Source organism: Convolutriloba macropyga, chromosome 9 (genome assembly GCF_964194025.1).
Source record: "Convolutriloba macropyga chromosome 9, txConMacr16.3, whole genome shotgun sequence".
Taxonomy (NCBI): Eukaryota; Metazoa; Xenacoelomorpha; order Acoela; family Convolutidae; genus Convolutriloba; species Convolutriloba macropyga.
In genome coordinates, this window is record NC_134476.1 from 51,564,260 (window position 1) to 51,577,018 (window position 12,759).

The 12,759-nt window shown below is 35.8% G+C and overlaps 1 protein-coding gene across 2 annotated transcripts in view; it reads left to right on the plus strand.

Moving 5' to 3' along the window:
* LOC142345834 (uncharacterized) overlaps positions 1 to 8,041 on the plus strand; it is a 183,821-nt gene extending 175,780 nt beyond the window's left edge. For both annotated transcript variants that reach the window (XM_075398241.1, XM_075398240.1), the window contains exons 5-9: positions 2,690 to 2,884; positions 3,295 to 3,451; positions 4,607 to 4,727; positions 5,051 to 5,195; positions 6,854 to 8,041. In XM_075398241.1, coding sequence (XP_075254356.1) covers positions 2,690 to 2,884; positions 3,295 to 3,451; positions 4,607 to 4,727; positions 5,051 to 5,195; positions 6,854 to 6,967 — 732 coding nt within the window. In that variant the 3' untranslated portion in view covers positions 6,968 to 8,041. The remainder of the gene's footprint in view (positions 1 to 2,689; positions 2,885 to 3,294; positions 3,452 to 4,606; positions 4,728 to 5,050; positions 5,196 to 6,853) is intronic.
* The last annotated feature ends 4,718 nt before the right edge of the window (positions 8,042 to 12,759 follow it).

Here is a 12,759-nt window from a genome sequence, read left to right on the forward strand (position 1 = left end):
AACTGAATGGAAATTAAGAATTCTCAGAAATTGCTCAAATACGGTCTGGGTCCAAAAACGGAATATAAAAGATGGAATAAGACAAATAAATCCCGGGCACTAAGACTTAGTTTTTATGCGTTATCAAAGTTACGTTGAGCATACTGCTAACTGGTAGTAGTATTAGATTTTTTTGAATCTAATGAAACAGCAGAAAATTTTGAAGAATTTTTGACTTTTCCAAAAAATATATACTGTCGTCAATTTTTTTTTATTTTTCAAATAATTGAATCCCAAATGAGGTCAGTGGGATCAACGGCGTATGTTTTATGGCATTGTGCTGGCTTTTGATTGAATTTCGGTATTTAGATGGTCTGTATGCTTGTTCAAGATGCTCGTTCAAGTGATTAAATTAAGTCTAATTTCGGACCGTTTTTGTTCAGCTTTGATATTTTCATTTTCTAATTTACTGTGCTTTTTCAACATTTTTTGTATAATTGTTTTTGTAGATCTGTTCTTAGGGATGTGTAACTGGAAGGAGGCACTTAAATTAGATCGGCCAGTATTTATGGAAAAAAGTAATGTTTTTTTACACAGTGTTGTTTTTGAATTTGTTTTTTTTCGGGTTGTGTCGTCGACCGCGTCGTTAGTCTCTGATAGAAAACAGGTACCATGTTTTTGGGATGCTTTATTGCGTGTCAATTGAAGACAATTTTTGAAAAAAGTAGTGCAATCAGAATCACAATGTTGGTTGAGAGAAATCAGTTTTGAGTCACAACTTTTGGAGCTTTCTGAAATGATTTTCAGAATTTGATTTGTTAATGGTTTTGTTTATAGTCCATCTGTTTTAAAATTGCAGTTCTGTAAAGAATAAAAGATCCGGCAATCACGTCAAGTTTTAGTGGGTTCAGGATTCTTCAGCTATGTTTTTTTAATGATCTGTTCGCATTTTTAATGATCTGTTCGCATTAAAAAGTCTAAATTTCGAAGAATTGATTTTATAGCACGCAGAAACAGTAAGTAAAACAAAAAGGGAGCGGTTTTGTGACATGAACATTTTGCTCATTTCAAAGTAGAATGAGAAAACGTTGTTTGAAAAAAATGTGCTTTCCAGGTTATGAGTTGTACTTGCTAGGAAATTTGACTTATGTTTTAACCGTTTTTCCGAGTTTTTTGATCGGATCACTTGGTATATGCATTTTTGAATCATTTATCAATCAATTCTTGTTCTATATTATTGTTTAGTCATTTAGAAACTCATTGATTTTTAGTTCCGCGCATGTCCTGCTAAAAGATCTTCGCTCTTTTTTATGATTTTGAAGGTCAATTGGTGTGGTAATTTCGGTCACGCAAAAAAAAGGATTAAGAGCAAAAAAACCGAGTGATTTCTCCGCGTGAGAAATGTTGACTCTAATTTTGAAGTAGAGTGGGAAAACGTGTGGACAAAAATTCGCTTTCTCGATTGTGATTTTTCGTTTCGGAATTTGTTTTCTGTTTTAATTGTTTTTTCTACTTTTTTGCTCGGGTATTTTGTAACTACTCCCGAATCATTCACTAGTCATTGGGATTCTTTTCTTTTTAGTCAATGAATTGAATTGTAGTGCAGGACGTGTTCTGCTTTTTTGATATTTGTTGTACTTTTGTGACTTGTTGTCTCTGACTTAAACTTCACGCCAAATTAGAACTTTCACACTAGAAAAAAGCAAGCCATTTTGTGTCTTTTATTTCATGTTTTACTACCGATATGCATGAATGGTGTCCTTGGCGGCTATTTTCCGGCAATCTGTCGGCTATGTTAAAAAATTCGATTTCTCCGCAATCAATTCTGACATTTCTCGCTTCATCAAACTTTACGTTGACATAGCTCACTTCGCATAAGTTCAGCTAATTGTTGCCACCATCAAAATGTGGTAATAGTATAATCTAGGCCGGTTTTTTCTTTTGTCAATTTTTTAATTTTTTAACGCGTCGTAGAGAGAAAAGAGATAATCGTTTCGTATGACTTTGATTCGACTTCTGATCTTCATAAAAAATTTTGAAGAACAGGTTTAGAAAGAACAGCATTTAAAAAATATCTGAAATTGGTTGTTAAATATTGCAGTCCTGAAAAAGCTCGCGTTTATCGTGTTTCAGGCATCATGTTTGCCTGCTATTTCAGACTATTTTTGTGACAACTATAGAAAACATGCGAAGTCAGAAAATATAACCCGATGGGCTTAATTATTTACATGCCTGCTAATAAATTGATTGTGCTTACAGAAATCTCTAAATGTAATAACATTTCGAGGATATTTTAATGATGAGCAAAAAATTTATCAAAATTTGAATAAAGAGAACTAGACATTTCGTCCGAGTAGATCAGTAAATAGCTGGAACACTCGATTGTTCCTCAAAAAAAGTTGATCGTTGGAGTGAAGTAACCCAAGAGTTTAAGATAGGGAAAACAGCAAGTTCATAAAGAAGTAAACGAATTTTAATTCAGAAAACACAAGATAATACATTAAACGGAAGTGATAGCGGTTTTAGAAACTTTTTTATAACTGTTTTGTTTGGAGGTCGGTTATCACAAATTTTAGCTTAACGATTATTATGCTAACAGCGAAAAATTAATAATGAGTTTAGTTTTATTGAACCAGATGCTGATGGTTATACTTATAATTTTTGGTGAAATTTGAATTCAAATTTTAAAAATATGCATTTGATTTATCAGATGGACTTGGGCTTCGGTGACTTTGGCCAACCGATGGGTAGCATCAGTGACTTGCTGAACAGCTTCTTCAAGGGATTTGGACTGCCGACTCTGATTAGTGTGGAGCCAGTGCCAGAGGAGAAAGGACAGGTGGAATGGGTGCCAATCGGAGAGGGCAAACCAGTCGTCGAGTTCGGACACAGTGACAGGGAGAAGGTAAGTGTTGAGTATCAAATTTGTATTTCCTGAAAATTGAGATTTTTCCGATCTGATAATGCTATGCTCCGAGGGGTGTATCTGTGTTGAATCTGTTCCCTTTACGTTTCAATTCAATTTGTTTCTCAATGCTTAGTTCCAGTAAACAAAAACAAAGCAATATTATCAAATTATTCAATGTAGGCTTAGAGATCATCGTTATAAACACCAGTTTAATCGTAGCGGACAAGGTCCGGAAATTTTCTGACGTAAACTGAATGTATTTTTTGTGGTAAAATTTAAGTTTCGTTTTATGGATTGTACTTATGCAAGATTCTACTTGTCAAGGTAGAAAGAATAGGCTTTTGGGCTGCGGAACTCAGCTTTTAACAAGATGGGGAGAAGCAATACAATTTGTGCTGTTCATTTAGGATCTGAAGAGCAAGGAGGAGGAGGATGAGAAGGTTAAGAAAGAGAAGGATGAGGTGGTGGAAGACAGTGGAGATATGGATCTGTTCTCCATTCTGAAGGACATGGGCATCATTGAAGATGACAGCTCTGATGATTCCTATCAGTCTCACAAACAAGGCATGTCTTATCCTAACTATTTCAGTTATTTAAGAAAAAACACTTCAACTCCAAAGCAAGATTTGTGAAACTATGACAATGCGATGAGTGTATATTAATTTAAAGCAATGGTCGTTACAAATTTCAGATAAAGCCATTCATCAGCTGAAATCCGTGTCAACCGAAAGTCTTCTTGATAAGTCTCCCTATGTCATTTCTGCTAATTTTTACATTGTCTGGATAATTGCTCTCGAAAGAAGTTTGAAGCAGTTATTGTAAACGCTTGTCTTTTTTATGCGAAATATTTGCTTGATGCTTTGCGTTTTTGTTCTAGAATATTCTTTGACTTCTTCAGTGACTTTTTCCCACTTCAGTTCTTTATTTTTGAGTTATCTAAGTTGCTATCGTTCTGAAATCAAATTGGATGGTAAAACTGATTGTGAGCGAACGGAAATTAAAGCCTTTGTAGCTGAGTGGTTAAGATGTCAGGCTATCAACCTGTAGGTCTGGGTTTGAACCACAATGGGAAGTGTTTTTTGCACCCATAAAACATTTCTAAGCTTCGCCCCCTCAATTAAATTGCCCTTTCTGTCGTTCGAGAGCAATTCATCCGATGTAGTCAGTTTATGTTCTTAAATGGATTTCCTGATCGCTGGACAAATAAACAGGTTCTGTGCCGTGAAAGTGGAAAAGGTCTAAACTCCATGGTAAAAAGAAATATGAAAAATATGACGTCCAGGTTGAATGCAAAGTATCGAGCAGTGTCCATATGTTCTGGAAAATTTTTCAGATTAAAACAATCTTCACTAAAGCGATGTTTAATTCGGATTTGTTATATGTATCATTTTTGTGTTCAAACATTTGTGCTGTGATGTCAAAATGATGTATCGTTTTATCTCTAGTTTTGACATTTTCATTTTTGAGCTCACTCAATTGTCATTTTTGTTCTCTCTTTACTGCAATCGGACTCATCAGTCGTCCTTTTTCAGAAGCTATACTCATATTTTTGCAAACTGGATGATGGCCATGTGCTACAAAACCCTTTCAGTGCTTTCGTCTCCTGGAAGTCTTTTAAAAGTCCTTGCATAAAGATTTATATCCAGGACTCATACTCAACTGTCTTAAAAAATAACTGTGAAGTTTGACCAGAGTTACTGACCTGTGATCATGTTTCAGCTTTGTACCCTGAGCTGTCTGTTGACTCTAATCACCATAAGTCAGGTGCCTTGAGAGACCGAGAAGAGGGGGGCAGTGACGGCACCCAGATGGCATATCTCAGAGGAATGTGGCAGGACAGGTACTATCTTGATATAATCAATTTTGGTGTTATGTGCTTATTAGTGACTCTTTAAAATGTTAAAAAATGTTGAATCTCTAAATGCTCGATAAAACGTTGATAATCAATTTCGCTGATTGAGGTGTGTGTGTTATTACCTATTAAGTTATGACTGATCTTACCGCCGCGAACATTGCTGTAGACCATGCCTTTCTGAAAGACTGCATGCAGTACGTTGCCAAACACCAGTTGGTACTACTGAAAACAATCATTACCAAATGCTAAAATGTTGATGCCTTGAATGTATGCGATGATTTTGCGTTAACGTGTGTGGTGATTTGCAGAAACACGATGCAGATTCTGCTGATTGCCTCCATTACCGCATGTCTCTTCGCCATCCTCTGGATGTTGTGCAACTCCTCCAATGACCCAGTTGTCAGACGAGTCAACAACAACCTCCATGACAATGAAAAACCACCCTCCTACAGTGTAAGATGCAATTGCAATCAGTCCATTTTCACGCGGTTTCTAACTTTAAGTTTAGGAGGCATATAACTTTTACTCAACAGGGGCACAGGCTATTACATAGTAACTGCTACGTAACACACAATTTGAAGCGGTGGCATAAAAAAATCCGTTGGGGGGGCAGAATAGATCCGCATATTGCAGTGATTAATTTTCCAGTTTCCCTCAAAAAGTCTTACAATTTGCTATCCTAATTGCCTTCATTAGGAATAATTATTAGTGGTATATAATAACCTCTAATGACGTCATTGGAAGCACCTTAGCCCCCCTCTCTCCTCCAGGGTCCCCCATTGGGTCATAAAATAGATTAGAGCTCCTCCACGATTCGCTTCAGAGCAATTCTTCCGATGTTCGTCGATTGTTTAGCAGGTTTTTGTTGATATTTGTCAATTCGAACGCCTCCCGTTCGTTTTCATGAACATTTTTTTGGTCGCATGACTAACCTCACTCTTCTTTAATACCTTTCTAGAACTTCAAATTGACATTTTTTATAGCTGCGAAGCTGTGAGCTGAGCGAAGCTATATTGCGGTGCTCTTGTTTTTTTTACAATTCAAAGAATTTGAATTGTATTGGGGCGCTGTCTTTTTTTTTAAGATCTGTTCACACATTTTTATGATTTTTGAAGTCAAATGGGAGTAGTGATTTTGGTCACGCCGAAACAGGAAATGGAGCGAAAAAGCGAGTGGTTTTGCAGCGTGAATTTTTTTCGCTCTAATTTTAAAGTAGAGTGAGAAAACGGTGTTTGAACAAAAATTCGGTTTCTCAGTAGTGGTTTTTTGTTCACATGCGGCAATTTCACTCTGATTTTTACTATTTTTTCGATTTTTCGGATAGGATTTTTTTTCTAAATGGTTTTCCCAATCAATTCACAGCTCATTCTAGGTCTAGTTTTTTGTTTGAATTAAATTTTCATTTCTCGCTAGTGATTTTTTGTTCACATGCGGCATTTTGACATTGATTTTCTGTTTATTTCTTATTTTTTTGTTCTGATTTTTTTAAAATGGTTTTCTCAATTCTTTCATAGTCCATTCTAGGTCTAGTTTTTCTGTTTAGTCAATGAAAATTCTTTGAATTGTACGTCAGGACTTGACCTGCTATGTTTTTTTTTGTTTCGTCGTCTGACGCTCTTTTTTCGTTTTACATTTGTTCATACAGCAAAGCTGAAAAAGTCAAATTTTCTGAATGACTTCTTCCTCTCACTAACGGCATTTGGGCGCGTGACGTCATTTCTCACTCGCCTTAGCGAAAGTTTTTAGGTTATTTGCGTGATTAGATTTGCCGGCTATGTTTACTCTAATTTGGAGGATCTCTCTCTGAAATTTATTCCAGGACAACTTTAAGAAGCATTGCATAAGTTAGACAAAAACGTTATTCTAAACGAAGTTACATGACAACAATTAGAAAATTAAGAGATGAGCCATTTTCTTTCGCTAACTTTTATTTAGGTCCGATTCCTTTCATTGTATTTAAATACACTGCTACCAAGCGATGACAGCTATTTTCTGGTAATGTACCAGCCATGTTTTGTTTGTTTTCTGTGATCCTTGTGAATATCTATTATTTTTTCACGTCGTGTTTGTCGTAACCTGGTGACTGTTTCCAATTACTATTCGTTTTGCAGGTGATCTATGGACAGGATGAGAAGAAGTTCCCAATTCTGGTTGTGGCTGGGATCGAGGAGGAGGCTGATGAGTTGCCCAAAAAGGTGCCACTTGGAGTATCCACCCAGATATAAACAACGTCCACAGCAAAGATAAACAAACATTAAAACTGAGACTATAGGAGGGAGGGAAAGGGGAAACAGATGTAGACAGTTCCTGTCACAAAATATCTCAAATTAATTACTCTCAAAAGATGATAAAACTCGTTTAAAGACAGGAAATTGGAAGTGTATTTGCTTTGTGCATTGATTGTTGAAAAGAAAGTGCTTAGCAAAAGAGCAATACTTTGCATTCATTCATAAACTCAATTGTGGGCTCATTTTACAATTTATGGGATCATTTTAAACTAAAGAAACGAATAATCTTTCTCGAGTGCTGGGATTCATTTGTTGTCCTGAGATTTTCCGACTGGCAACTTGTCCGAGTAATTTGATGTTATCTGGTTACATTTACTCGTTGTATTTTTGTATAGACATTCCTCATTAAAATATCAATTAACCTGAAAGCCGTTTGCTTCTTCCAGGCTTTGCGCTTCGTCCACACCTCCCGTTCAGCAATTGCTTCATGAAAATATCATAACTCAAATTTTTATGAAAAGTTTTATCCTTTTCATGGGCTGTGAATTAATAGGCTGCGAGTTTGGGTTTCATTTCATGAGATTGGAGTTTTGACAATTTACTTAATTGAGGACGTTTAATTCCGTATCTAGAATCTGTTTCCTTACCAATTGACTAGGGTTTTGGTTATCCATATTATTAGATTAATCTTATAAGAACTAAAAAAATTGTAACAAGGAAACAGTGGCAGTTTGCTGAAGAGTAATTGATGATTATTAAAATTGGGATTTGTATATAGCAATCATTATCATTAACTCACAAACTTATGTATCTTTTGTTGAGAAGAATATTATATTTAGCAGCTTAGCATTGATGTTAGCAGATAAAATGAAGTCATTGTTTGAAAAAAATGTGTGAACCGGTGCTTGATTAGCAATTACTGCAATCTCTTATCCGGCTGGTGGAAATTAAGAGTTGTGCCAGATAAAAGCCGTTCTGGTTACCATTTATGGGTTTGAGTGGAATGGGGTGATATTTTCTGTTATGAAGGATATTGGCTTCAATATGTTTAAAATTCAAGTTGATTCTGTATTTTTTGCGTTAGTTAGGAAGAAAGCCGATTGCGTGCCCTGCTCTAGACACTTTCCTATAGTTGAGTTCCGTAGAAAATGAACTTTGCTTCGAATGTTGTTGAGCATAGTCAGGTGGCTGAAACTTTAAGTTTTACATTTTGATCGTGACTTGAAATTTTTGACTGATAAGGATTATAATCTTTTTAACGATTGCAGTTTTTTTAATTAATTTTTAATCCTATTAGCTGCTCAATTTTCGTTTTTCTTTCAATTTTGGTACGACGCTTTCTGCCATTTCAAGTGCTCTAGTTAGACGTCCATTTCAACAGAAAATGACCAAGTTTGTGTGGTATAGAGGATACTCAGATAAAAGGGTAAAACTGCCGCGAGAAACCAAAAAATTTTCGGTCAGAACTTTTAGTAATAGCAGCTTCATGTTCTCAGTAGGCTATTATTGCGACTCTATTACAATATGAAGTATTTAGGTTGTGTTAGGGCGCTGTTTTGTCTACAACATGAAGAGAAGTATTGGCCGAGTGTCTTTGAAGCAGGATATAAAATTCAATGCCGAATGTATGAAGTTGACTTTTCTTTACGTTAGTTCAAAAAGATAAGTTCAAGTGTGTGTGTCACTCTAATTGAAGGTTACTTAGGAGCATCTAATAGAAGCAGCAATAAGTTATACAGATTCTTAATCAAAATATAGAATCTCCTCCTTTAATGAAATGAATTTTTGGAATGAATTTTTAATAGCCGCCCTCAGCTTCTCAGCTGGCTATTATAGCGCTCCTATTTTTACAATTCAAAGAATTTGAATTGTATTGGGGCGTTTAAGATCTGTTCACACGTTTTCATGATTTTTGAAGTCGAATTCGAGTAGGGATTTTGGTCTCGCCGAAACAGGAAGTGGAGCGAAAAAGCGAGTGGTTTTGCGGCGAGAAATTTAACTCTAATTTTAAAGTAGAGTGAGATAACCGTAAATGAACAAAAATTCGATTTCTCGCGAGTGGTTGTTTCGTTCACTTGCGGCAAATTCACTTTGATTTTTACTGATTTTTTGGACCGGATGGTTTTCGCTTCGATTCATAGTTCCTTCTAGGCCTAGTTTTTTGTTTGAACCAAATTTCCATTTCTCGCTGGTGGTTTATTGTTCACATGCGGCATTTTGAGATTGTTTTGCTGTTTTTTTTTCAATTTGAACTGATTTTTTAAGAAATGGTGTTCCCAATTCACTAGTCCGTTTTAGGTCTAGTTTTTTTGTTTAATCAATGAAAATTCTTTGAATTGTACGTCAGGACCCTTCCTGCTATGTTTTTTACAATTCAAAGAATTTGAATTGTATTGAGGCGCTGTCTTTTTTAAAGATCTGTTCACAAATTTTCATTTTTGAAGTCAAATTGGAGTAGTGAATTTGGTCACGCCGAAACAGGAAGTGGAGCGAAAAAGCGAGTGGTTTTGCGGCGTGAAATTTCGCTCTAATTTTAAAGTTGAGTGGGAAAACTGTGTTTGAACAAAAATTCGCTTTCTGGCTAATGATTGTTTTCTAAATGGTTTTCTCAATAAATGCATAGTTCATTCAATCCCTAGTTTTTTGTTTGAACCAAATTTCCCTTTCTCGCGAGTGGTTTTTTGTTCACATGCGGCATTTTGACATTGATTTTCTGTTTTTTCTATCTGATTTTTTTTAGAAATGATTTTCATTTCACTCATAGTCCGTTCTAGGTCTAGGTTATTGGTTAGTCAATGAAAATTTTTATAATTGTACGTCAGGATTTGTCCTGCTATGTTTTTTACTTCGTCGAATAAAAATTTTTTCGCTTTACCTTAGTTCACAGCTTGTTAAACATTTTGCGTGAAATCTTTTAAACTTCTCTAGGCTAGTTTCCCTCTTCTCTCATTCTGCTAAAAGTGTTTTTAGACAGCAGTTGCTCAGCAAAGCAATTCAAAATGAAAAGAGTCAGTATCAGAAAGCGAAGTTAGAAATAGAAACGGGATAAACTCATAAGCCCAATTTTAGATACCCTTTACTGAAATTTGTTTTTAGGTACAATCTCTAAGAATATTTTAGAGTATAGTTCTGGGAAGCCTAAGGCAATTAGAGCTCAAAGCTGAGGGCGCTTGCGCCCGAGACTGAGCTCGAATTGCCGAAGGCTTCCCAGTACTGTACTCTAACATATTTAGACCCCAATTTCGGTCTTATTTATACCCCAATTTCGCTGTTCAAAACTCAGAAAGAATTCAAATAAAATTTATGGTAACATTGTAATTCTCGTGCAGCGAATCAATCCAACAATTGAATAATCGTACAAACCAAATATTATTCTTTTCTGAATTCCTGGATATTGTAGGAGCGAATGGATCGCAGAGGTCGTCAACCGGCTCTGTTGTGTCACTCAGTGGCACTCTGTTTTTTTTTCTAAAAATTGAGCAAGTTAAAAAGTTTTTCCTTATATTGACTGAATTATAGACCTTAACAAAGTCCTCTTTGGCGAAGTTTTTATATTTTGTGAGTGTTCCTTGTTTTCAATTATCCCCTTTTTAATTATTTTTGAAATGTATGCTTTGTCTCATGAGAAAAAATTGGGCTTCCAATAAAATTTTCCAAGAAACTTTCCATAAGGCTTCCAAGAATTTTTTTCCAAGAATTTTGCTCAGTTGATTGCTCATTTTATACCATTTTGTAAGGTTGAACTCTTCGAGACAAGTGTGAAAAGTGAGGGCAAACTGATTAAGTTCAAAGTCTATTGTGATATGAAACGTGAAATCTTGAAAAAATTGGGACGCTTGAAAAAGTATGAAATAATGGCTTTTTGCTTGATCAACTTTCAAAAATAGTGATCGAGCCTAACTTTTTTGTTGATTTTCTTTAACAGCGAGAATGAGGTCTAAGTATATTTTAGAGTATAGTTCTTGGAAGCCTAAGGCAATTAGAGCTCAAAGCCGAGGGCGCTTGCGCCCGAGGCTGAGCTCGAATTGCCGAAGTCTTACCAGAACTATACTCTAACTTATTTAGACCTCAATTTCGCTGTTCAAAAACTCAAAGAGAGATTTCAATTAAAATTTTTAACATTGCAATTCTCGTGCAGCGAATCAATCCAACAATTGAATAATCGTTCAACCCAAGTAATATTTTCTTCTTAATTCCTTGATATTATTGTAGGAGCGAATGGATTGCAGAGGTCGTCAGCCGGCTCTGTTGTGTCCCTCTCATTGTCACTCTTTATGGTTTTGAGAAAAATGAGCAATTTAAAAAATGTTTTTCTTTATAGTGACTCAATTATAGACCTTAAAAAAGTCCTCTTTGCCGAAGTTGTTATTTTTTGTGACTGTTTCTTGTTTTCAATTGTCCCCTTTAATTATCTTCGAAAAGTGTATGCTTTGTCTCATGAGTAAAAATTGGGCTTCCAATAAAACTTTCCAAGAAACATGCCTTAAGGCTTCCAAGAATTTTTTCCAAGAAGTTTGCTCAGTTGGTTGCTCATTTTATGCCATTTTGTAAGGTTGAACTCTTCGAGACAAGAGTGGAAAGTGAGCGAAAAACTGATTAAGTTCAAAGTCTAGTGTGGTATGAAACGTGAAATCTTGAAAAAAGTGGGACGCTTGAAAAAGTATGAAATAATGACTTCTTGCTTGATCAACTTTCAAAATTAGTGATCGAGCCTAACTTTATTGTTGCTTTTCATTAACAGCGAAATTGAGGTCTAATGCTTATTCGTATTGGTACTAGCCCCTGTGTGGCCTCACTACGAAACAAGAGTATTTTCAGCTCCAAAATGACATCAAAATAGTTCGCACTTAAAATTGTTTCTGTACAAAAATCATTTCTCTCATTATTTTTTTCCTTATTTCAATTCCAATCTTGAGGGGAATCAATGGCGGCTATTTACCGGCAATCTGCCGGGTTTGTTTTACTATTTTTTGAGGTCTCAGACCTACGAAGCTATCGCGGATATTTTTGTGTCTGCGAGCTCTCGAAATTTTTCGAGAAGTTCCGAGACTGTTAGTGTGTAGCTGGCGTTTTGTCTTTAGTGATTATTACGCTTTCTTGGCAAAATTTTCAAATTGGCGTACGGATCGAAGATTTTTTTTAGTTTGTAGCAATTACAATAGTCCTACTGTATTTGTTTAATGCGAACTTTCGCTTGACTGGTTTTTCGGCTTTTTTTGTCCTCAAAACGGTGTAAACGTGAGAGACCGTAGAGCATAAAGTGGCTGCGCAGCTCTCATAGAGTCTTACGTTTTACTGGACAACAATCGCGTTTTACTGGTCGACGAAAACGAAACGACAATCACAAAAATTATCAAAGCGAACAACTAACAGGTGGCCATCAATCAGGTGCAGTTGCGGAAGTGGTTTATCGATGACAACAACGACCACCAATTTAGCCGTGAACATAGCACTGTTATATTGGAGGGAGATTTTTTTTGTTAGTTTCATTAATGATGTCAATAAACGTTTTCTTGGACAAGAATAACGCGTAACCTGCTTCTTTCTAATTACGATAGATTGTCTGATTGTGTAGTTTCAATTATCTCCTTTTGAGAGTGAAATTTGTTTGTTAACCAGCATGTCTGCTCTTCGCGATTAACATTTAAAACCAGTAACATCGGTTGCCGTTTGGGATTGATTTGGTTGTAGGAACGGAAACTTGAAATTGATACTGACCTTGAATCATAAGATCTTGAAAAATAGAAGCAAATTCAAAACTTGAAACCGTACAAAGATAATAACGGCGA